Source organism: Myripristis murdjan, chromosome 4 (assembly GCF_902150065.1).
Source record: "Myripristis murdjan chromosome 4, fMyrMur1.1, whole genome shotgun sequence".
Lineage (NCBI taxonomy): Eukaryota > Metazoa > Chordata > Actinopteri > Holocentriformes > Holocentridae > Myripristis > Myripristis murdjan.
Window position 1 is genome coordinate 26322335 of NC_043983.1, and position 27022 is coordinate 26349356.

At 41.0% G+C, this 27022-nt stretch overlaps 1 protein-coding gene across 1 annotated transcript in view; it reads right to left on the bottom strand.

Annotated features, from left to right (window-relative positions):
- Positions 1 to 18689: 18689 nt before the first annotated feature.
- Positions 18690 to 27022, bottom strand: part of LOC115357642 (ephrin type-B receptor 1-like) — an 88234-nt gene continuing 79901 nt past the window's right edge. Inside the window, exons 17-20 of the mRNA XM_030049217.1 lie at positions 25531 to 25680; positions 21021 to 21217; positions 20721 to 20882; positions 18690 to 19922 (exon numbers count right to left, since the gene is read on the bottom strand). Of these exons, the coding sequence (XP_029905077.1) occupies positions 19811 to 19922; positions 20721 to 20882; positions 21021 to 21217; positions 25531 to 25680 (621 nt within the window). The 3' untranslated portion in view covers positions 18690 to 19810. The remainder of the gene's footprint in view (positions 19923 to 20720; positions 20883 to 21020; positions 21218 to 25530; positions 25681 to 27022) is intronic.

Here is a 27022-nt window from a genome sequence, read left to right on the forward strand (position 1 = left end):
AGTATTGCTTGGCTGAGGGGAGTCATGTCTATATGGGTGTGTGTGTGTGTATGTGTGTGTGTGTGTGTATGTATGACTGTACATCAGTGTGTGTGCTGATTAGTGTTGGCTATTGTTTCAATTTCATTTATACTGATTCTGCTTACTGAATACGAGTCTTATTGATTCTTGGTTGCGATTCCAATATTTTACAGAGAGAAAAAAAGCACAGATATTTCAAGAACAAAAAATAGAGTGCCTCTATTCTTGGCAGATTTAAGCTATAATCAGTAAACTATCAACTGTGACAGGAGAGTTTATTTTTTCCCTTCAGTCATACGAATAAATATTACTCTTCTAAGCAATGATCAACAAACACAATTGCCAAAAATCAAGTTTATAGCCAAAAAAAAAAAAAAAAAAAAAAAAAAAAAATGTTTGAGAACAGGAATCTATAGAGGAGATGGCTAAAACGCCAGTGGCAAATGATAATACCCTCTTCACTGAAATAATTAATAGAAATGTGAGGTGATTATCATGATGAACTGGACCGCCTGCATGACCTTTAGCCTTTAGTCTCCCCTTGAGGTCAGAATGCCCCCTGAGTCCTCATTAGACTGTGGTGGAACAGCAGAATCAGGAAATAACCTTGTATCCATATAATAAGTGGTCTACTTCTCTAAGTGCATCTCAGTATTTCATCCATTACTCACCACTATCTAGGGGAGAAGTGGAAAGGCTCTCCAATGCAGCATGTTGACCTTGTGACACTATAACTCCCCACTAAAAAGGCTTAGTTTTTTTTTCAAAGATAGTAACTCCACCAGGCAGCTGGAACACTTGTAAGTACGGTGTTTAAATGTGCTTTAAACATTAATCACTGTCAAACTAATTATTCTACCTCTGGTTTGTTAGTGTAAACAAATGAGAGCCACGGTTGAGACAATTACTGGCCCCTATCTCTTGTCAGTGGTGTTGTTAATGCTGGTGTTTCTCCAAATTAAAGGGGGCTTGTTATGCTCATTTTCATTTCTATATTTTTATTCTGGGACACCACTAGATTAGCTTTGCACGATTCACAGTTCTAAAAAAATCCTTATTTACGTTGTACTATCCCTGTATGCAGCTGCTCAGTTCGTATTCTGTCTGAAACAAGACGTTTTAGCTCCTGTCGCCTCCTGAAAGCCCACTTTCTTCTTATTGGCCAACATGAGGAAGCCTGCCGAGGTACCTGTGGCCAATTTTTTTTTTTCCTAGGTGGGCAACGGAATTTTTCACATTTTGGGTGGTCATTTTGCCTTGTTGGTTATGGTTAGGGTTCAGGATAGGCTTCGGCATAAGTTGGTTTTGGCTAAAATTAGGGGAAGGCGGCATAGAGAAAGAGCGTCAAGAAAATTAAAATCTGAATCCAGGAGTGCTTATTTGTGCCCTAGAACTTAACCACTGTGAAACAATCAGAAAATATTGTGTATTTCTCTGATTCACTGCTTTGTTCTCACTACTGCTGCTCCCTCCCTTCAATCACTCTCTAGCTTGCTCGACCACCACTGCTCTCTCTCTCTCTCTCTCTCTCTCTCTCTCTCTCTCTATTAGCTTTACTGGGGGAGGTGGGCTAATGAAATACTTAGTGGAGCATTTCTGCTTTTACTGCTGTGTAAAAACTAACCCCAATTAATCCTAATCTAATTATCCTAATATTCTTTGTTTTGGGTCTTTTGATGGAAGTTGTTTTCAGCCCAAGTTCACCGCATAATTACGATCCAACTGTACGTAGAAAACAGCAAATCAAGGCCATCAAAAGATGTCCATAAGTCCACCAACTTGTCAGAGGGGTGACTCTTGCGGCGGCTTTAGGGGAGGTCATTTTCTGTGGCAGTAGGTTTATTATCTGTATATCTGGCTACAGTAGAACTATGGCTGATTAGCCTATCTACATATCTGTATGAACTGCAATTGCTTTGCAATTGGTGCCATTTTTTCAAATTTTGGTGAAACTAGTGGAAACTACATAAGACAAAGACGATTTTGGTGTTTCAACAATGCATAGATGGAGTCGATACGCTCATCTGTTTTTACCGAGACTTATTGCTGAGATGCTTTATCCCATCTGAACAGGCCAAATGCATTACAGAAGTCCGGCAATAATTATTACTTTGCAGACATTGTCCTGAAAACCTGTCCCATCTGAATAGGGCAGTAGATTTACATGCATCATTGCCTTTGGCTTGACCTATTGATTAAATGGCATGTAAACCTATGATGTACTTGTCTGATGTAAAGCTGTCAGAGCACTGACAGAACTCATGTGACAAGGGACCCAGGAATGGAAACCAGAATATTTATCTCAATTTAAATAAATAAATATTAAATAAATAAATAAATAAAATTCTGTGGTAAAACAGTCCAGCAGGTTTCTTGTGTAATCCGACCTCTTGACACAAACTGTAAAATGCAGCGTGGAGCCCAGTAGAGGCTGTCGGTCTTTTCAGTGATGGTCCTGTTTGTTTACAGTAATTACACTAATGCAAATGCATTAATGTGGTAAAATCCTACCTAATGGAGTGGAGTGCTGACACTGACCCTACAACGCTCTGTCAGTCTGTTCTGTGTCAGATCTTTAATTTGTGATAAAGTCTTGGAAAAAGCAGCCAGGACATGGTCACTGGGTTATTATAAGTCAGTTTGGGTGTCACACTTTTTTGGGAAACTTGTGCTCACTATGTTTTTTAAAGGGATGGTAAACTGAAATAGGTCATTTTTAATTCAGTTTTTTTTTTTTTTATTTTAGTCATCATTGTGTGTAGGAAGCATCATCACACCGCAAGAATCTGAAATGCTTTCTATGAAGACGTGGGCTTATCAGTTGATTTCTCAAGTCAAACCAGCGGCTTTGCTGGGACCTCAGTTTTTATGTTCCTGTTTGACCGATTCTTCAACAGCACCTGTTATCCTCCACTGAGTGATGCTGCATTCAGTTCAAAGTCGGAGGTCAGCATTTCCTTCATGGGAGCTGCCATTGTTGTGTGATGACAGACACCTGCTTCCCTATGATGTCAGGGTGGAGGGATTCGCCCCGAGTTTAATCGCAGGAACTCCGACTTTGAGTGGATTTCCATTGTTCTTCTTCTCGTAGGATGTCGGAACATCTTGACTTCTGGCTTGTCTGGGAGGCAGCATAACAGTAACTGATAGCTTGTTAGCATGGCACACAGATTTTGTCTTGTTCATGCACAAAATCCACTATTTAAGCAAGGATTATCTGATCAAGCTACCGTTATATCAGAAGAGGCGAGGGCAAGCAAAGTGCCTCAATTTAAAATGGAGCTTTAGCTTTAGCTGGCAATAGTGTCAAATTTCTATTTTTTTCCACATCAACTCTGCTGCTACAAACCTCCAAGCTGTGAATTTTCAACAAGTGACCTCTGCAGCAGTGTTGGCTATAAAAACATTTGCTAACATATTGTTGCTGTGCTATAAGACCCGTAGCTATTTCAGCTCCAACAAGCAGGATATTTTCACTTTGCTGGACAGTCGGATGAACCAGAGTCCAGATTGTAGCATTACCCTATGAGGGCCCATCGAGCCCTGCTAGAATGTATTATTGTAGAAGACACAGCCCCTAAAACTTTATTTTATTACAATTATTTACCTGTAAGAACTCCCAAAACCTGATAAAGAACTCCAAAATAATAGAAAATGGGTTTACCCTCGCTTTAAGCTAGACGTGAAGTGGTTGTTTTGCATCTGGCTTCTTTTCAGGCAGAAAGGAGCGCTCTCTGAAGTTGAGAAAAATGTAAGCTTTTTGAGGAGTGCACATAACAATGATCACCTTTTATATGAGCTGACTAATTACTGTCAAAGAAGAGCTGGGATTTCACACTCTGCAGGCAGCTGACAGGATCTTCTGTCTCTGAATGGCAGCTCAGCCAGGCTCTTCTTTGTCACGGTCAAACAAAACACACATCAGTGGAAACAAATGTTACAGTACACGCAACATATATGCATGTATTTGATGTTTCTCTATGTAACTGATGATTATTTTACAGTTTAAACAAAATGGCATGCCATCGCCAGCGGAATAAAGCATTTGAGCTTTGTCACTAAGACAAAGCATGTGGCAAGTTTCATGAGGATGCAATATTATATTGATTTCTTTGGACAACGATGTGATATTTGTTGATATCACAAAGTCTGCCATGATACGATTTCGATTTGATTCACTTCATGGCCCTCCAATGAGATGCATCCATTTCACACAATTATAGTTACACTGCTATTAACTCACAAAAAGCCACTAAAATATGATTCGAACATTTTTTATTTTGTGCTCTTCCAGATATTTTAAATGAAAAACAATTTACTCTTTTTAATTAAAATAAAAAATAGACTGTTGAAAAATGTATTATTGTTTTTAATAGGAAGATTAAAAACAGACCCTCTGTTCTTCACTATAAAGTCCTACATTTTTCATGTTTAAATGCAAATGTTCACAATTCACATCTATGCTTTATCACCTTGAATTTACAATACAACAAAATACGGGTATTTTATCTTGTAATGACATTGTTTGCAGATGGCATGTGTTTTTGTCTGTTGATCCATCTTTTTTTCTGAAATCAGAAATGTTTCCAAACTGCTGATTTATTCCTGAGAGGAGAGTAAATTTCCTCATTTTCTTCTTGGCTGCTGCATGACCCGCCTGGCGCTCACACGGTTTGATGGAAGGACGCGCGCTTGGATGGAAACGATCACACAGACGTGGCATGGGATTTTCAAAATAAAGATGTAACATTATCTTGAAAACGACATGGGCCGATGTTTTCACATTGCATCGATGATATTTGGTCATAGGTCATTTAATTGAATTGATTACACCCCCCCCCCCAGTGAGGATTAAAAAAAAATGTGGATCACTGTGTAGAGCATGTGTATTACAAGGGCTAAGCTACAGCACAGGTCCTTTTTTGCCCTCTCTGCCCCGACGTTCCTGTCTTTCTCCACTGTGACTGTCTGATAAAGCAGAAATGAAAGAGATTTCTCCACCAAATGTTTGTGAGGTAGTGCTTTTTCACACCATTTGTGCAGTCAGACACCAGCAAAGATTGCTCATGTTAGAATGTCAACTGAACTGTCCAGCGTCATAGAAACGATGTGTGAATTTTGTGAGAATTTTCTCTTTGCGGCTGTTTTTTTTGGAGACCCATGCAGACTGACCTGATCTAGTTAGGGCTGGCGCTGTGCATTGGTCATTCTTCTTTTCACTGACAGCCGCGGTTGCTCCAATCTTGCTCCACTGTGTGGCTCGGGAGACTTGTGCTTTCTCAGCACCTAATTTGTATAATATTTGGCATGTCACCATGGCTGTGGAATATAGGGTAACATTACAATGTGTAATTTGCAGGGCTCCAGAAGACTTGAGCATTAGGGGACCCACAATGCAAGAATCTGTGTCTCCACATCACTGGGCTGGGCTGGTTAGCATGGAGATTGGGTGCTGGAGGTTAAACGAGGAGAAGGCTTCCCTTTAGGGAGAGAACCACGCGTCTGCTCTGGCTGCTACCCATGTGAAATATTCACAAGGCCAGGGACTGTACTGGGACTGTGCTGCATAACGTGAAGACACAGACAGGGCATATAAAGAGACTTTGTTCAAACGAGGAAGAGGATAAAAAAAAAGGGGGGAGGAGGGTGGTAGAGTGTTTTTTTTTTTTTTTTTTCGAGACTGTTAACACGACTGTTACTGAAAAAGAAGCCAAACGATCCGAGGTCGCACAGAGGAATCTGTGAAAACTTGCTGAATGCCAGATGGTAGCAAAGAATCATCCAGTGGATTCCAGCACTGGTTGAACATGAACACCGTTAAGCATGTAATTAATTAATAATTTAGAACAAATTATAATTTGAAAGTAACCTTCTGAACCCCGCTGAGTGAGTCACTGTGAGCTCAGCACTTAAATTAACTCTAATATGATGCAATAGTCCTGCAACTGAAACACACTGAGAGAAAAATGTGCCGCATACCCTGCAAAAGTATGCATCTGTTGTGTTTTTTTTCCCGCTGTATTTTCTGAATTATATGGTGTGCACTTCAGTTTTATAGTATGTCTATAGGAAATCAGGGGCAGACACTGACTTATTTATGACATTGCAGCACAAAAACTGTCCCTCGAGTGGCTACAGTGTTGCTCACTTCAGTAAAACTGTGGTCTGTGTCTGGAAACAACCCAGAGAGCAGAACTGCTCCACAGTAAGATTACTCACATGCTGTTTCTTCACTGAGTTGGGAATAAAGATGGAGAGTCAAAGAGACATAAAGACAGAGGACAAGCAGGAGAGGAGAGGGGATGAAATGCAACAAAGGTTTCAGTGCACATTATTTCAGCTTCATCTCAAGATGAATCCAAGTCATATAACCCAAATATATATAAGCCAGGTTTTACATTTGTGTGTGTGTGTGTGTGTGTGTGTGTGTGTGTGTGTGTGTGTTACTCTTGACTTCTCTCTCACAAACTTCCAACAACACAAAAAAAAAAACATCTAACTGCTTTTAATATCTATTTTATCCTATGAAGGAAGTCTAGATACCTCCAGGGAAAAGCCTTTGACTTGAGAAGAAGTTTTCTGTGGTACGAGAAGAGATAGGGAGCAAATGAGGCAGGCTGATTGCTATTCTGAAACACAGCGTTGTGTGGAGAGGGAAAGCAGGCCAGCGCCGAGAGAAATCTATACGCTGACAAAAGGGAAAAGAGTGGAGGGTCAATAGAAGGTACAGAGAGAAATAAACCTACTGTCGAGATAGATGGAGAGATAGATAGATAGAAAGAGAGAGAGAGAGAGAGAAAGAGAGAGAGAGAGAGAGAGAGAGAGAGAGAGAGAGAGACATAGAGAGATGGATTATAGCTTCTTAGTGAATAGTTGACAGTAGTGCTATTAACATCAGCAGCTCTATTATTGGTGTCATTGGATTTGTGTTCTGCTCTCTTGGCCTCTCTTTCATACTCATGGACTCCCTCCTTTTATCTGACCCTCTCTCTCTCTCTCTCTCTCTCTCTCTCTCTCTCTCTCTCTCTCTCTCTCTCTCTCTCTCACACACACACACACACACATTGTCACAGTCCACAGTCCTCAGTGTTGCTGTGAAGCCCTGAGCCATGCCGTCTTTTCAAAGATGATTTAAAAAGAGATTAAAAGAGAGGGCCAGATTTCTCCACAGTCCCCCGTTGCCATGGCAATACAAAATTGAGTCCCCCCCACCCCCCTTTCTCTCTTTCTCTTTCTCTCTCTCTCTCTCTCTCCCTCTCTGCCTCTCCCTTTTTTTTTTTTTTTTTTGAGTCAAATCAACATGTAGGTGTGGTCCTGAGTACAGAGGGAGCCTAACTGCAGGGCGTGTGTGTGTGTGTGTGTGTGTGTGTGTGTGTGTGTGACATGCCTGTTATCTTGGCTTACTACTCTGCCAGCCCCTTGCCGTTGTTGTTGCTTTTGTGTGGTGACAGTGAGCAAGCCTGAATAAATCAAACCAGTGTGATCTCATGTCAGGGGCTTCCTCCACACACCACCGCCGCTGTACATCTGGAAACCCTGTATCTCCAAAACATCAGGAAAAAAAACAAAACAAAACAAAAAAAAAAACAGTTTAGGAATTCATTAAAATTTTGCAGTGTGGATGTGAAAGTGATCCTGCACATTAATGGGAGCTTATTTCTTAAACTGTGTCCCCTTCTTTGGTGCGAAGAGCTCCATGCTGTGATGTTTCTGCACTTCCTAAAGATCACTTGTCAGTCAGCGTGTCCAGCACCGCGGCGTCTTTGTCTTTGGATTTTCTGTTGATGAAGTTTGAGTTTCTGTGGGTGCCGCTTCAGGCAAAGACTCTTCATAACGATTGAATTGTGATAAAACAAAAAGCTAAAATTGGAAATGCAGGGATTTTCTCTGAGTGAAATGAGTAATGATGCTGGCACACAAAACTAAAATTTAGACATGAAACAGGATTTTAGAAAACAAAGGCAAAGACCACTGAGAAGAGAGTGAAGGGGAAATATTCTGCCTTCCACTTAAGCAGTGCATCCCAGGAAATATTTAAAGAAAGAAAGAAGGAAAGACGGAAACTTCTAGCAGAGACTTTCAAATCAAATGTTAAATCAAACTATTTAAACTGATGCGTATTGATTAGTTGTGTTTGTATACATGTGAGATATAGAGTAACAGAGAGATTTCAACATGCACCCATTTAGAAATTAAATGACAAAATTCTTCCCCTATACGAAATCAATAAGCAAAACAATGCTGCATCACTGTTCGTGCAGTGGATCTTAAACTAAATGCTCAACATTGACTTTGCAATTGATTAAATATCAGTTTGCTGACATTTAATCCTCCAGCGCATCGCACAGTGTCCAATATTTGGACAGTATCACTGTGTGCTTTTCCCTTTTGTTGCAGTCTTGGGTTTCATCCAGAATCTGTTTGGGATATACTTTCGAAAATATTCCAGAAGCAGGCCCAAGCCGTAAAACAAGATTAGACTGAACTACTTCCTACAAACACCACGAGACGGAGGGCGTCGTAGGAAAGCAACACAACCACTGATCCCTCTAGAAGAATCCTCGGCTAAATATAGACTTCAGAGGCTTCAGGGAAGAAAAGAACAATAGGATGCAGGAAACAGAGGGGGAGAGGAAGGTAAGGGGCGATAAGCTGGAGGAAGGAGAGAGGAGTAAATGTTGGAGAAGGAAAAAGGCCTGGAAACAGGGAAGAGAGGAAGGGAGAAGTGTGAAAATGCAGACGGAGCAGAGACACCCGGGTGATCAGAAGGTGATATTTTGACCTCTGACTCTGGACTCACACTTCAAGTTTTAGTTACAGTGCCAATTAAACACCCTGAACTTTGTAGATGCATATTTCGAAAGCCACGCTTATCTCGTCGTGACAAACACGTTTGTCTTTACTGATGATTTACTAGCATTGCAAAAGGGAAACCAAGGTTTAATTATGAAGTAGTATCTTAATTTGGGATGGACCTGCTACAGCTCCAGTGAAGCTTGAAAGCGAGCAGATAATTAGCATGGCATTGACCTGGGATACAGAGTTGTTTCCTCAGTCTTACCATGGAATCGACTTAAGGAACGACTTAAGGGGAAAATAAATAGCTGGGCATCAAAGTAACGTTTGACCCAAATTTCCCAAATGAAGGTGCTCAGAGCAAAGTCCTGGAAAACATGTTGGTTTCATCTGGATTTGTGAAACTGCATGAGCCTTGATGAATCTGGTCAAAACACAACCCTGTAATTTAGGTACAAAACAGAGAAAAGAAGCGCCGCTTGGTCCTCAGCTGTACAGGAGCTCTCTCGATGGATTATTAGATTCATGTAATGACTATTTCCTTCTATTAAATGTTTATTTCAGCTGTAAAAGGCAGGTCTCTTCCAATAAATGTAAAGCTTTGTAGGATGGGTGGGATTTTGTTGAAAGTTTGACCTGGAACAGCTTTCACCAAACCACCCACCTGAGACCCAGTGCCTAGTCCAACACCCACTGGAGTGATTGACTGTTTGGTAATGGATTTGGTAATTGATTGATTGATAAAGCAGATTGGGTGCATCATCCTGCCTCAAAGAGTTGTTAATCTTAAGATTATTTTGTCAGAGTTTTAATGCTCTATCTTAACAAATCTTTTTTTCCCCCCTTAATAAATAACTGCTCTACTTCTCTTAAAACAAGGTTGAAAATTATGCCAGTGTGATGAGATAATAACACTTGTTTCTAATACAGTTTGACTTGTTTCAGGATTTTTCTTGTAAAAAGTGTGTTTTAAAAATACGCAGATTAAGGCAGATCACACTAATACTACGTAAAAAAATCTGGAAACCAGCTGATTAATATTGGAAACACATGGAATTATGTCACCCTATTGTCAGATTTTTTTTTTCACTTATTTTATGAAAATCTTTGTCTCTTTGTGACGTGATTCTTGGGATTGTCACTGACCTTTAAAAAGCCCAGACCCTAATAGGCAACCAACCTCATCTCTTTTGTGTTTTGTCTCTTTTGCGCTGGCTTGGGGCTGTCATCATATCCCGGTGACGTGACGTGTGTGATTTAAGTGACATGTCGCTGCCTGGGTCACGTCTTCGCCGCTTGCAGTCCAAAAAGTCAGGAATGCCATAAACATCATCTTTTCACACAAGGTGCTGACTGCCTGCTGGGGTCAGGCCAGTGCTGTGCCACTCTGAGCAGAAATTTACAGCTCTGTTGTTGTTGTCTGTGGAATTTCCTTTCAACCTCCATAAAGAAATCTGCCGCTTGTAAACACACGGCGGCTTCACCAGCGCTCCCCTGCCTCCTCCACCATGGTTCAGCCTCCATATACAACAAGATACAACATGTTCACAAGGAAAGGTTTATGTCCTCGTGTGCATCTGTCATAAACAGTAGCTGTGCTCCCGTGTAGCAAGCACATATACTTCCAAATGTACTCAGAAGTGTGTGATTCCATTGCACTATCTACTTGAAATGACTTGAATTGCACCGATTCAACCTAACAGAGGCACTGTGCAGTCATTACAGGTGCAATTTTCATATTTAAACCTTCAAACTCATCATAAGCCTAAAGTATATCTGAAAACTTTGCAGCATGCAGTCTAGCTCTCCTTACAAATTATGCCGATTGACCTTAAGGGCCCAGTAGAGCCAAAAGGTCAAAATTCAAACCTGAAATAGGAAAAAGGTCCACACTCAAACATGATATCTGGTCTGATTTTGACAGAACTTGAAGGGATGATTTAAACTTGGAAGTATGATGCATCTTGTTACTGAATCATTCATAGCTGACAACTTGTTTACTTTTCTTGGGTAGAAGTTTATGTCTTGCAGATGAATCACAGCGTGGCTCATCTCAGAACAATCTCATGCGGTATCATTTATTTATTTATTTATTTATTTATTTTTACATAGGCCTACTCCTACTGCCTAGTTGTGGGTTTACAATGGCTGCATTTAAGAAAGTGACTTTAGGTTCAGATGCATTGCTCTTTGAGTAAAAAATGATTAAATGTAGCTCACAGAAATTGATTAATCTACAGATCATTGCAGTCTGGTTCGGGAAAGGTTTGCTAATTTGTTTCATTATTGAAACTGTTAAAGTTTGGGGGTTTTTAGTTGATTAGAGCTTGTATTCATAATCATATTGACAGCGAAGGGGAAAAAAAACAGCGTATTTTGATATATGGTGCCTATCAACTTTTTAGTGTGAAAATATGTTTAAAATACAAGGCACCTCACACCATTCCGTAAAAAGTAAAGATTTTAAAGACACTTTCACACCTGCCTTATTTGATGTGGCTGGCTTTGTTTCAGGAAGTTGAGAACATCACAAGCCGTCCTGTTCCAGATCAATCTTGGATTGATTTGTTTCCAGTGAGAAAGCAGGAAAATAGCCAGAAAATTGCACATATCCTGAAGTTAATTGCTTGATTTTTTGACATTTTCCTTTACTCTGGCTTTTTTTTTTTTTTTCAACCATTTGGTTTTTAATGTGTTGAAAATAACCAGTTAAATTTGTTGTGCCAGATGCATTGCACACTTGCATTAGTTAATCCTCAGTTACTTTAAACCAATTACCAAAATACCTTTGTGAAATTTTTTGTAGCATAAGCAAAAACAAGATCCTCTTGTTTGGACTCAGAGTTTGCAAATAAACATCTCATGATGACATTCCCAATAAAGTGTGTTTCTTATCAGTAAGCTATGGGAAGCTTCACAGAACCAATGACAATCACAGTTTCACTTTTGATTTAGCCCAGTAAAAACAGGGAAGCAACAATACATGGACTTGACTACAGACAACCTTGCATCTCATTTCGTGACAGAGCTCCTGAATGCAAGAGAAGACATGCAAAAATGGATTTTTTTCCGTTAATGACATTACCATGCTCAAAAAACCAAAACTAAAAAAAAAAAAACAGAGAGCCATCCTAAACATATTAGCAGTTGCTTTGAGCAACTGGCTCGCCCAGATTTTGCCTGCGCTAGTAAATGTGTAACCGAGGCTGCTCTCAGTGCACAAGCGAGCTCAGTGCAGATCTGTGAAAATCTCCCCGGTGCTGTGTCATATTTATTTAAGCAGCCTACTAGATAGAGATAGCTGCTGCTGACTGCTGCTTAATAATAGATAACCGTTCATTCCTAAAAAAAATCTCCTCGCTGTTCACCGTTTCCTGCAGACAGCTCAGGGAGAGAAAGAGAGAGAGAAAGAAGAAGATGAAGAGAGAGAAAGAGAGAGAGAGAGGGAGAGAGAGAGAGAGAGAGAGAGAGAGAGAGAGAGAGAGAGAGAGAGAGAGAGAGAGAGAGAGATACACGTCATCTCCAGGAATGTGGTCCGGAGAGCAAAATGCCTTACACCACTACAGCACCGTAGGAAGAGAGGGAGTCAATTATTTATCCAGACCAGATCCAGTGATGAGGTGGTGTGAGGATGACTCACTTTGTGTGACACACAAACAAACCAAGGTGTACACACGCGCACACACACACCACACACACACATACACACAATCTCCTGCTAGTCTCTTTTTTTTCTTCCCTTTCTGTTTGCTCTCTTTCTCTCTCTCTCTTTTGAAGCTGAGGATGAAGTCATGCTACCACGCCCGGTTGCTCTGCACCCTGCTAGCACGCCTGGCCAGGTTTTGGCATGTTAACTGCTGAAAGCCATTAACCCTTGATGCACAGGCTTTGGGGCTGCAGGCACGGTATCATCCATAAGAGATGACTTCCATTTGGCTGTTTTTCTTCTCTAAGGGCAACGAGATACAGGCAACGCCTTGAGCTCATGGAGGCGGGTGATTCTGCCTTCAGTAGAGATGGGGATTGACAACTGGGGCGCTGCAGCTATATAAGGAGAGGGAGTGTAGAAGTTTGAAGTTTTGAAGTACATGGATTCAATGTTTTCTCAGCGAATCTGCTCTTATTCCCTCATATCATGTCGGAGCTGGCTGGCTGTCGGGAGTTTTGACTTGCATTTTGAAATCAGACTTTCAGGGGAATAAACGGAGAATGTGCTTATTACCTCCCAGAAGCAGGCCACACGTCATTGTAATCAAATCCCATTCCCTGTCAGATAGCTAGTGTTAACGGGTTTATGTCAATTATACTCCTAACAAGTATTCATAGCACTCATTAGGCATTTGCAGTAGTTCTTTTGTTGGTAATCTGTTTCATATGGATAGATGGGATTTGCACTATTCTAAATAATACAGTGCAGCAGACTCCACAGGCTGAGAGGTAATGGGTTTCTTTCATTAGTGAATTTAGCTTAAATGGGATTCAATTTACCCCGCCCTTTGGGGTTTTTTTGCTAATGAGTTTGTGCTTTTGTCAACTTTTGTCAACTCAGCTATGTTGAAATGCTCTGAACGCTCAAATTGTCAAATTCTTACGCATAAGTAGTCTTTTGGTCCAAACTTTGCCTCTTATCAATGATGACGCGTTCGCAAAAAACTTATTTAAGAGAAAACAAAAAAGCAAAACTTACATCCGCTCATAAAAATGACTAATTTAATCTGGTATGACAATAAATGTTATTATTAACCTTAACCATACCATCACCTTTTCCTAACCTTAACCTTCACCTTTTCCTGAACCTAACCACGCCACGGTGATTATAACTGATATGTTTTGTGTGTTACAAAAATGTTTGAGGTCATAACCTGTGTTATCACTTTTGAGAATACATTTGCTCCCCTTAATTTACTGAATAATTTTATGTATATTAGGTACATCAAGCTAATAATATGAATATGAGCACTACATATGCAGCCATCCACAAGTTTATTCTGCTTATTCTGTATATTTATACCCAAGCTGATCCTCCGTACCCAATGATCGCCCAAGCTGATCAGTTTGATTGATTTGTCTTCTTTATTGACAAACAGTGCATCGTAATAGTAAGATTCAGAAAGTAACAGCTACAAACTCTCACACACTCACGATGTACAAACATTTTTACTGTACATTGAACAGCACACACACATTATATTACACGCCCACCCGCACATGCTCACACACTATATTACAGTATTATCATACATTACAGTGGGATGCTCTGACCATGTGAGCAATAACACCTTTTGACAGAATTGTAGGTAAACGGAGAAGGGCAGAGACTATAGCTGATCATTGCGCTGAAATTTCTTTCCTTTTTTTTTTCCAACAGAATCCTTACAGTACATACATACTGAACAGTGCGGCAAGCAAGATTCAAGAAAAAAAAAGAGCAAAAATTTAAATAAAAACCAGATATAACCTGTTCTATGTGTCCAGAGAGCGTGCGTAGGCTGTATTATTTCAGCTTGACAAAACAGAATGAGGAACTGCTTGCCCTAAGTCTTGGTGAAAGTTGCTGTGTATCAAACAGTCTGAGAGGCTGTTTTCATTTAGCACACAACTCAGTCAGTGATGGGAGGGTTTCTGCCATGCTGATAGCAGCTCAGCCTTTTGGAGTTGAGCAATCGCAGGTCAGTTTGCTGATAGCGCTCGTCTGTCTTCTTCACCCCCGGCTAAAAGTCCCACAGTCCACCTGACATTTATTTACCAAACGCTTAGAGCTAAGCATATTGGATAAAACAAAAGATCAGATCCACAGTCCGAATGAATAAGATTTGGACTGAGTGTACATTTACCTTTTTAGCTTCGGGACAAAAGTATTGTGTTCACCTCAAAACCTAGAACAAAACACTGTAGGATTTTTTTTTTTTTTTTTTTTTTTTTTTTTCCAGTGGGTCTTGGCAATATATCTGTAAGCCATATGCAAGTTGAAAATGTTTGGGAGAATAGTGTAGCTGAGAATAGAATGGACTACTTGACCCTGTTGCCTTTAAACCACCTTGTGTGAGTCAAATGAGAGTGGAAATGCAGACTAGAGAGACAGAGAGTTGTAGAGGGAGGTTGTGGGTATTAGGGGAAGCAATACAGAGGAGGGCTGAGTAGACTGGGAGAGAGAGGGAGAGAGAGAGAGAGAGAGAGAGAGAGAGAGAGAGAGTAATCTTTCCACTCCCAGCCTCATTTTTATTCCATCTAGCTTTGCTTCACTCTCCCATTTTCCCTTTCTCTTTCTCTCCTCTTGTGCTGTTATCCCTCCCTCCTCCTCTTGCCCCTTCTATTACCTATTCCCTTTCACTTTTCCCTCTTCATAACTCTCTACTCTTCTCCTCTCCTCTCATCTCGTACTTATCCGGTCTCACCTATCTATTACACCAGAGCGACAGTAGTGGAGTAAAACAGCCCTGCCAGACCGGCTTCAGGAAATAACAAGCAATCTAAGGAAAAATCCACCCTAAAACATTATAACACTGTTAAGAAAGCAGCTATCAGCGATGTACCTTGCACTTATAGGCTCATTTTGTGGTTTGGTGGTACATTTTTCTTATTCTCACAGTTTAACTGGCCAAAAGTAAACAATGTGGATTCATGTCAGGAAATTTGCAGCACAGTTATAATGGGCTCTGATAGCAGAAAATGTCTCAGCCTTCTAGAGAAGATCAACGGTTAACATCAGGTTTTGGTTTCAGTCCTGCAGAGTCAAAGACCAAAGACGTCTTTTAGAACACACCAATTTGCAGAAATATCAGTTTCTCCACAGACAGTAGCAGCAATAGAGCAGAGTGCATTGCAGCTGCAGACAGACATGTCTAAAGTAAAAGGCATGGCTGCAGCAGATGATATCCAAACAAGGCAAATTACCAAATTACATGTCCACCTTTAACTGAAAGCAATAAGTTCACACCTCTTCTCTGCCACTTGTCAAAAATCATTTTGGTAAATCTAGGAAATCACGAACTGAAGTAGAAGCAGATGAGGCAGGACATTTCACAAAATAACGCCAGGGATGCACTGAACATCACAGATCGGTAATTGGATTGGATTTCTCCATTTGGGGCTTTTGTGAAGGATAATCCACCCAAAAACAAGGAACAAAAGAAACCTTGTCTCTTTAAAAGTCACTTTGTCAGGAATTGATAGATATGGCAGACTTTGCTGCAGACATCAATTCATGATGTGGCATTTTAGAGCGGATTTTCAATAATTTGGTTTGAAGATGTCAGGATCATAAAACAAATACAGCAAAATCACACAAACTAAGGTGCAGCAACGGAGATTCACCAGCGATACAGTTTTTCAATGATCTTAGAAAGCAAATCTTTGAGAAAATTAACCTAAAAAAAAGCCTGATACCCCAAACACTCTCCACTGCCTACAAATTTAGTGTTGGGCTTTTTACCCCCAAATTATCATTTCAACTTAAGGTGTAACCAAATTTTTACCATGGATATCATCAGACTCTGCACTATGTCTGCCTACTGTTTCTCTCTTTTGTCTAGTTTTAGAGACTTGGTCATATGGACAAATATAGAACTGTCAAATATAAATGTGTTGTTGTTGTTTTTTTCTAGGGTGGATTTACCTTTTAATAAGCACTTCTAAGAGCTAACAGAGCGATTTGGAAAATTAAAAAATAAAAAACAAAAACACAAAGACTCTCTCCACAAACTCTTCAAGCACTTCATTATGGATTAATCTCTTAATACAGTGCATGATTTACCTCTAAAAGATCTTTTTTTTTTTTTTTTTCATGTGTCAGCGTGGACATTTCTGCACAAAAACTCACATCCACTTTGTTCCTGAGATATCCACTCTATTGGTGTATAATTGTGCTCAAACCAACACAAGTCGTAATATAAACACAAGACGAGTTGTAGTTAATGTTGCCTCTCAAAGACATCATTTATCCCTTCATCATCTTTTCACAAACACTGAAACAGTAACATCTGAAAGACTGGATATATGTGAAAGCTCATACTTAAACTTATTACCAGTAAAATGCCAGAAGAAAAAATGAGCCATACTTAGCTACACCGCATAGTTAGCTACAGATATTACATTATGTATTATGACACCTGTCTGCGCTGATAGATTTTTTATCCCTCTTGCATGTCATTTTAAAGATGGCGTGTAATATGAGCTTTTAGGCACACAAGTTGTCTCACTCTTTATTAAACCCCCAAGCCAACGCTGAAACAATTTCTCCAGAGGCATCTATTTACGAAGAATTATGCCTCCGAACCACTGACAAGGTCCCAGATGATCTCAATACTTCCTGATAAAATGTTCAATAATATTGTTGCCAGGCAACAAACGCAATTCTGGTCGCACTGGCAGAGCAGAGTTTTGGAGAAAAGTGAAAACCAAATAACTGGAGGTTTCAAATAGTTCCAGACCTCTGAATGTCACAACTTTCATAAATAGAGGGCTTTGGGCGCCCCACTTGTGGAAAGCAGCGGTGCGAGACAAACACAAACACAGCAGTTCTTTAGGACGCTTTAGAGTCATGCAGCGGTGAGACTTAAAAAACAAACAACTTAACATTGTCACTTCTGATACTGTGGGCATGATTCACAGCAGATGAGAAATAAAATCACTATCATAATGTCCAGCCAACCTCGCAAACTCTGATCCTTGGGGTGTGGGTGTACAAAACACGCATGACCAGAGGTTTGGACTGAAGGGAGTTTCAACCTGGCATTGTTTCCCAGTTGGTAATCTGCTCAACACTGAGATGAAAGAGACTTCCCACTGATTTTCAACCAGTGTGCCCTGGAGTGAGCTCAGGTGGGCCTTCTTGATATTTGGCTCCAGACTAAAACACCACACTAAAGTCATGGACATAATGCATCAGCTAGCAATTTCATTCTTGATCCCCAGCACTTTGTACTTTCCTTGTGAGATAACGCTATATTTTATTTGACATTTCTGGGAAATTAATCAGTGCTCCTGTGTTCCTTGCAACTCTGTGTTGTGTAAGTGAGGTCCAGCACTGAAAAGGTTGGTGTGCACATTTGTGAATGTGAATAGCTCACTGTCATTTCATTTGGACGCCGAAAAAAAAAAAAAAATACTATTAATCACTGATGTCAGTTGGGAATTGTGACTGTCACACCAGTCTCTGGAAAATGATGACAGATTTGGGGCCACTGCTGCAGAAATTGAATTGATAGAAAGGGCACTTCCTGGCATAGTGTGATGATCACCATCTGGATGGCAGACACACAATTTCGATGGTGTTGCCACAGAAATGAGATTTGTTTCATGTGTGGACAGTGCATGAGCATAGCACATTGGATTTTTGCTTTTCCTGTGCACTGTGTTAATGCTTGATTGGGAACCCGACATTTTGTGGCAGTCGGCTGAGGTTTTAGAGCCAAACCTTTTCTATCATTTGAGATTCTCTGGCCACTACAGTATGTTCACAACAGGGGTGTCTCAGCAACTGTAATTACCCAATACCTCTTGTGCAGTCTTTCCATCCCTTCAGCCATAATTACAAGCGTGCTAGCTGTACCGTTTCATGTGCCATGCACAGAGCTTGGCAGGTGACTGTGCTCCTGTCACTTTGCTATGGAGCTGTATGATACATTTCATTTCATTTTGTTGCTGCTCTCTGATCTGTAATTGATTGTATTGAGAAAGCAATCCTGCTGATTGTAAAACATCATGACTTCTGTTATCGATTCCCTCCGACTGAAGGACAGAGGATGTAAGCAGGCCAGGCTCTGCTGGTTCTCTGCATGGAAGAGTTAATCTTTTCATGGCTTCATGAAAAGTGCAAAAAAATTAAATTAAAAAACTTTTTTTTCTTTTTTTTCTTTCTTTCTTTCTTTTTTTTTTTTTTTTTACTGCAGTCCACAATACGTCAAAGTTTGTTCGAATGATGAGTCATCCAGCGGAAGATAATCATAAGAAACACAGAACTCACAAATACTCCAATGACAATTAATCGTTCTGTGCTGTTGGCAAAAATGGAAGCAAATGCACAAATGGGAAGTAAACATCCCATATCCTACTATATACAGGCTCTTCAATATGAAGACAAAGATTCAAAGTCCCGTTCATCTGTTGGCTTAGAGTGCCTCGGGTAGGCTCATCGCCTGGATTCAGAAAGTAGCTTTTTTTTTTTTTTTTTTTTTTTTTTTTTTTTTACCAACCCACACAAAAGCAATTGACAGGCTCATCAAGACATTCAGGTGAGTTCAAGGCCAACTTGGGGTCTTGACTTCTACATCGACAACCGCTCCATTAGAGACCGCTTGTCATTCTTTTGATTACGTTTGTGCCCATGTAGCTTGTCGTTCAGACACAAATTTCTCTTCACAGTAGTATGTGTAGGTGCTTTATCCCTTATATAAAAACCAGGACATTTCATTCAAGAATCAAATCACTAAGTCGGTAAAAGCAGGTGCTGTATTGTCCTGTAAGGAGATACAGTGGTTAGAAAGACAGCATTGCACCTGCACCTGTCTTATGAGCATATGTCTGTGATTGTCTGATTTAAAGTGTGTGCCATTTGCAAAACTGGTCTGTGTATCTGAATGAACAAAATGGTCCCTCGTAGTTCAGACTCTATATTGGACTTATTTATGCTTTCGATTCATGTCACAACTCACCTCTGCCATCCTTTTGCAGCGACCACTTTGCATCCCTCCCAGTGAGCATTTAGTTTGATTCATTTGGGGAAGCAAAATGGTGTGAGTGAATTCAGTTCAGTGAGGGACCCTTTGGGGCTGCTGTGGCCCAACAATCTCATTACAGAGGGATTAGAGCGCTTTCTCAAAATAAGTACAGTGGTTGAAATCCTGCTTGCCTACACTTTAAATTGCCCCACAGTCAATTTAAATTGTTACGCGTGTTGAAAAGATTTTGGAAGGTGACCGGTGTCAGAGTGGCCAGTCTACTCTTTCAAGGACTGTACAGTGGTCAGCATATTTCATATCAGTCCCCTCTATGGTTACACAGATTCAGTAGGAGACTGGTCATCAATGTGGTGTCGCATTGACTGGACACTGGTCAGGATTTTCTTCTGGTGTCCGGCCAGGGACACTCCGATCCTCTGTAGGTCTCTGGGGAAAAAAAAACAGACATATAAATTTGAACTCTCAGGTGATGACACAACGTAATGAAACTGCATTGCCATCACTCCCAACTAACTCTATTCAAGAACTGAATTTTTTTTATCTGAATTTAAATACAGTATGTGTCTGTATCCAACATATATACACATTGATTATATGACTTCCTATTTACATAACATCAATAAAGGAATTATTAAAGCTCTGACCTGTGGCATTTTAACACCAGAAAATCATTACCACAATAATATTGGCAGCTTCAAGCTTCTTTTACATAATGTATCACTGGGGTCGGATTTTACAGGAAATTCACTAAATTGCTTCAGAGCACAAAATGGAAAGAGGGTGCTTAGGGTGCTTCCAGTGGGAAAATACCCTTCCAACATGTTTACCCTCTTCAGTGATGTAAACAAACATCAAGGAGAGGGAGGAGGGGCAAATGGAAACATCAGTTTTGTTAAATGAATCATGATTGAGTCTTGTTTTGATCAATACTAGCACCACCAGTACCACTGGTGTGAGATAGTCAGCCATCTAAACCATCATCCCGTATGTTTATAGTAAATACACCAGGGCATCACAGTCAGTTTGATTATAGTAACATGTAACTGCTTTAACCATGAAGCAGGGGTGGGTGTAAGGAAGGCAGGAAGTTTGTTCAGAAAGACAGACACACAGAGCAACAGACCGTCAAAAAGCCAGCCTGCCAGTCGTCCCGCCAGACAGATGCCTTCTGGGCTGTGAGGCAGAGACAGACACAAAGACGGGGAGTCAGACAGGTAGACTTACTCTGCAGTGAGCTGGGTGACAAGGGGCAGAGAAGTGAACCCTGATCCCAGGAAGGAGTCTCGGTACTGAGTCATCTTGAGCGCAGCCAGCCAGTCCTCCACGGAGCTCACTCTGCTCAGGTCGGGAGCCCCGCGGTCTAACAAGGGATGATGATGGGAGGGACTGTCGAGAGTACGTGGGTAGGGATCAGAGAAGGGTGAGAGGAAAGCATTATGTCGCTGAAAAGGAAAAGGGATAATACCGTGTAGGTGTATGTGCTTTGTGCATGTAAACGAGCGAGACTTATGTAACTCCCCTCACCCAGGAGCCATATTGTTGGTGCCAGCCTTGAGAGATGCAGGGTTGCGTATCATCTTGTCCAGCATGCTGACTATATCGGGGAACTTTGGCCGGGCGTTCCTGTCTTTCTGCCAGCAGTCCAGCATCAGCTGGTGTAACACAACTGGGCAGTCCATGGGAGCTGGCAGCCTGAAGTCCTGCTCTATGGCATTTATCACCTGGGAGACAGAGATAAAGAGCAAGGAAGGAGGGAGAATGAGCGGCAGAGACAGACAGCCAGGGTTACAAACGGACAATACAGTGACATATTTTTGATTCAGAATACTTTAATACCTCCAGGGAGAGTAAAAATGACGCGCTGAAAACAGCACACAATATGTTATAAGAAATAAGAGAGCAGAAAAAAGAAAAAAAAAAAAGAAAGGAAATACACCAGCCAACTTCACACACTGGCAGCTCCAAATGACAGCAAGACGCAACCGTTTGAAAACGTCAACAAACAGAAATCATGTTAACGTGTCACATTGGCGGCAGTAAACTGCGCGCAGCATGCTCATGTTTACCAACTCGGCCGCTCTGTGATGCCTTATACCAAAGGATGCAGAAGAGACGAGAGAGGCAAAAGATCAAGCGCGCAGCGTTCCCTGGACAGAGCACTCAGTCATTACTGTTTAGGAGACAGTTTTTAATGTGTTTTCATGTGTCCCTTTCTGTGGTTGGAAAAGTGTCCATACCCAACACCAGAATTTCATTTATGCAAATAAGATGGGAAACTGTTTAAATCTGATAAAAAATTGGTGTACTCTTTTTTTTTTTTTTTTTTACACAAAAACTTAGCTTAGTGTAGCTCTAAAGATCTTTATTTCAAACCACAAGGTGTGAATAATGATGAGCCGAGGATGAGCTGAGAAGATTCAAATTTCATCTGAGAACTGCATCCTTTCATGACATAGTGGGCAATTATACATCGAGATATTCATCGCTGAGCCGCAGTGAAGTCTTCAGTATTACCTTTGGCTATGCACTTCTGATGTCAAGGTGGGTAATTTCACACTGTTTTCACTCAAAGCAGCGTTTGATTTCATTATGTCAGTGCAGGTATTGAGAATGGTAAAGACGGTTTTAAAGTTCCCGTTCGGTGAAAAGTTTCTACTTTCAACACATCCTCAGTTCTTTGTTTTAGACTTTATACTGCAGAGAGGTTGTGCTAAATATGTCAGCATACTTTTGACTATAGACTTTAATTATCCTGAACAGTTTTGCACATCATAGAATCCAACAGTCCTTTGACTGAACGAGTAACAAGCTGCCTTGCTGCCGTACCAAAATAACAAGAATACTGAAAATCCTGTAGGTACTTTAATTACTTTTGCTCACCATGCAACAGATGAGTGCGTAGACATTTTTTAATGACCTCTCCTATTAAGGATGGTTATAATTCTTGAAGCTCACATTAATGCTCACATGGCTCTGCAGGCTAAGATGTACCATATTTATTGCATCTTAAGTTAATATCGATCTTTCTGCCTTTGTCATGTTGTGCTCACTTTTTGCTATTTTTTTTTTCCTGTGACACTCCTCTGCACAGCCTCTGCAAGAGGAGGCATGCCATGAAATATCTTGAAACAACACTTCAACATGTTTTTTCAGTGATTCACATAAATTTAAAGTTGAGAGACTACGCTCCTGTACCTGTAAGCATTAGCTACTGTAAAAGTGAGCCAAGGGAACGTGGTGCTTCTAGTAAGTGCAGCGCCAGGGATTTGCCGGCTCGCCAGGTGAACTCTACTTGACCCCGGCACACTTCGCAGGCTTTGTGCCGCATAAATTCTCTCTAAGCACTGTCAATCAAAATAGCAGCAAGTGTAGTGAAACATCACACGTCTCTTTCATGATTAATTCATGTTGAACACAGCACCTGTGGTGGCTCCTCTGACAATTCACTGCTCCATGCTCTTTCAAAGTGCATGTGTGTTGAAAGTCTGCATATGCTGATGCTGATGCACATATGTGTGCGTGCGTGTGTGAGTGTGTGTGTCCCTTCCCTTCATTCACGTCTGCATGCATGTGTGAGGTTTAGTGGTCCATAGTTGTGTGTGTGTGTGTGTGTGTGTGTGTGTGTATGTGCACGTGTGAGCTTGAGTGTGAGGTTCATGCATAGTTAATGCCCCAGCAGACCCTCGTTAGCTATAGTAGGTTCCACACACACTTTCTCCATCATTATATGCCGACTGTGCCATTATAACACAGTCCCTATCATTATACTGGCTCTCCGTCATTACTGATATATACTGCTGGGTGCTGCTGGGTGCATTGCTCTGTATTGCTGCATTGCTCAGCGGTGGGGAGATAGGACACGGTGAGGTGTAAAAAAAAAAAAAAAAAAAAAAAAAATAGGCCAGGAAGAGGAGGGAAAGAGACGAAAAGAATAGAGAGGTTGTTTGAGTTGATTTATGCCATGGGCTGGATGAGTACTTGATTCAAAACTATTGTGATTAGTATCCTGCAAGAAAACACGGGCGCCCCAACACTGAGCTAGCTGAGCCATTTTTGTGTTGATATGTGCCATATTTAACCTTTTTTGGCAAACCTGCAATGTTGACGCCGTGACTCAAGTTGAATAACGTTAGCTGAATCAGCTGGCAGCGTCTGTCGCTTGGCTGACTGGCCTGTATGAAAATAGTGTGGGCAGAATTTTTTTTTTTTTTTCATTATTATTTTCAGAGGAAGTTTTTCCCTAAATTAAGTATCTTGTGGAGGGTGGCTGCCTTTTGCGGAGAGCATTAAAAGCCCTTTAACACACACCTCGCTGTAGATTACCCCTCACTTATACCATGGTATGGGTGAACGCTTGTTTCTGATTGGCTGGAGGTTGTGCATTAAAACTGTGCGATGCTCACGTAGCCAAGTTAAATTACCACTGGAAATTCATATTACTAGCCATAAAATTTCAAAACCAACCTACGCAACCACAGCAACAAAGTGGACCTGCGTATCTGTCGTTACTGCAATGCACAGTAGGCTGGCTGTATATGGCCTGTGGAAACTATGGGGCGATGGGATGGGGTTGGGTGAGCTGTGAGAGGGGGAAAAAAAAAGGAGGAGAGGAAGGTAAAAGAGAGAGAGAAGAATGTGGAAAAAAGGAGAAAGGTTGTTAAGTTGATGTAGATTGCAGACAGTGAAAATGTCCTGTGCATGCAAAATAGGAGAACAGCGTTTTGCTTTTTTTTTTTTTTTATTAGTCGTGGTGAAAATGTGTGCATGCGTAGTATTGTCAGGAATCTCTAATTTACACTGCGGTCGATTAACACCTCATCAATGGGGCAAGTCAATCCAATACAGGGTCCCCACCCCTCCCCCTCCACTTCCCCAGCAGCCTTTGTCCCAAGTCAGTGAGAGCAGAGGCGAGGTAATCATGACTGAAAGGAGCAGAGCTGTGGCCTGAAAGGAGTTCAGCCACTGCAGCAGACCCCGGCGTTCAGCGTTTCCTGACAAAATGCTCATTAAGCTAATTTACCAGGTGATGAACACAAGCCACTGAGCAGAGTTTTGGCTAATACTCCTTAGCAACAAAATCTATTTCCAAGTAGTAAACTCTGACACACTGGAGGCTTTTATAATTACCAGACTCCTCAGTGTCAGAGCTTTTGGATATATGGTTTTAAAGAGGTAGACTTGGGATTTGGAGCCTCGCCGCTTTGAAGCAGGATTTAGTGGCAAAACTAACTCTAATCTGTGTATCACATTGCCTCTCTGAATAGAAAAACAGAAATAGAAATGTCTTCAATCCAATCTTCTGGTTCCTCTTTAGATTTAAACAGGAAAATTGAATACTAAAGCTCAAAAAATGGCTTAAAGAGGTGTTTTTTGAGTTACATTGAACACAAAAACAGTGCAGAATTATCCACGTTTTTTTGAAAACCATTTTTCAAGACATCAATCAAATTTCACAGGGATGAATATGATCTCAAGCCTCTCCTAATTTCAGCTGGCATGCTGTTGATGCCAACACAAAGACAAAAAAAACAAAACAAAAAAAACACTATAAATAAAATCGTTGCTAAATATTTAAAAACACTTTAAAACCATTGATCAGAATGTGAAGGTAATTGGACGAAAGTGGTACAGAGAAAATAAAATCCCCAAAGAAGAAAACAAAATCAAATGCCTTTTTGGTCTGATATTTTTTTCCTCTTCATTTTTCCAGCAAACATACAGCCAAGAACATCTAAACATTTCTGACACTTAAATTCATTTGCTGATGTGTTTTCTTAGACATGCAGAAACCCTGCTGTGAGAGAGAGCAAAGGAAGCAAACCCTCCCACCCACCCACACACACACACACACACGCACACACTCACATACGTACACACACACACATGCACACATACTGCATAAAAAAAATCTGGGTTTAAGCACACAAACTTCCACATGCACAGACATCAAAGAGGCAGACAGACAGACAAAAAGACAGACAGACACACACACACATACACACACACACACACACACACACACAAGGTGACGTACATCTTGGTTACTCATGTCCCAGTAAGGCCTCTCTCCGTATGACATCACCTCCCAGGTGACGATCCCGTAACTCCAGACATCTGAAGCCGACGTGAACTTCCTGTAGGCGATCGCCTCGGGAGCCGTCCACCGCACGGGGATCTTACCCCCCTGAGAGAGAGAGACAGAGAGACAGAGAGAGAGAGAGAGAACAAAGGAAGACGGATAAGAGATCGAAATGGATTAAAAAGTTGAAAGAAAGAAAGATTTATTACTTTGTACTTGATAGCCTGTCCCACACACGGTTATCATGCCGCACTAAACAGAGGCCATAGGGGGGCCATATATCTGCCACAGTACGTCATAAACATAAAGGTGAGGACTGAATAATAATGTGATGTTCATTACAGTATGGAGATGAGGAATGTGTGTGTCGTGCCTGCACATGTGTACTCTTGGCAGCATACGCTCAGTGTATGCTCAAATATCCTGTGTACACACGCTGTTATTTAATGGATCAGTTTGTTTTGTATCAGTGCGCGTTGAATGTTTGAGCACGTTGTTTATCGAAATCACCACAGCAACCGGAGTGCAGTTTGCCCTTGCGGCTGACTGACATTTTGATGGGTATGATTTTTTATTTTTCTAGGCCACTGAACGCAGCATCGGTGTGTGCTGCTGCTCTTCCCACATTTATGTCTTACATTCATGTGTGCCTGTTCGGGCCGGGTGGTGTATCAGTGTTGTGATATGAAGACCATGACCTCATTAAGACTAAAGCTTGACACACGTCCCCGAGCCCGGCGGGACCCGACAGGTTCAGTTCAGTTTGGGCTTAATCTCTGACCTAATTGCTTGGATCAGGTGGGCCTCAGGCTGAACGTCACACACACACAATGCCTATATTCATTCATTTATCAGCTTAGTGAACGAATGAGCAGTACAGTTTGCTTGATATAAGGTGAGTTACTGAGATAGCACACAGGCGTCGGCTTGACGTAGGCTGTAGATCAGGGGTCATCAGCTGCTTTTGTCCAAGGGCCATAATTTTTCTAAGCAGGGGGGGTCCGACTTTCAAATAACCAAATTTAAATTTATTTAGGCGTAATTAGCCTACTACTGTTATTGTTATGAGTCACTGCTATTGTACATGTAAAAAAATAAAATAAAATGTTAAATGAGAACATGTGGGGAAAAAGCGCTCAATGAGAGCTGTGAGTTTGTCCCCATGCTTGCATCAAGAATTTTTATTTTTTTTAAAAATTTATTCAGAAAAGAAGGGAATTTGTTTCAACTTCACCTGCCCTTGACAGCTGCTGTTCAGCGCACAGCCAGTGAAGTGCGTGCAGCTTTGTGAGTGAGGTAGGCCTGACTCCGGCATCAGCATGTGTAGGCTAATTAATAATAAGCTGACAGGTGGATTGAAAACAAATTTGGGGTTGGTAAATCATTTCTAATAAATTTATTGCCATCCCAGTTGTTTTTGGTGTTGCGTCAAAATAGGAAGAAAATA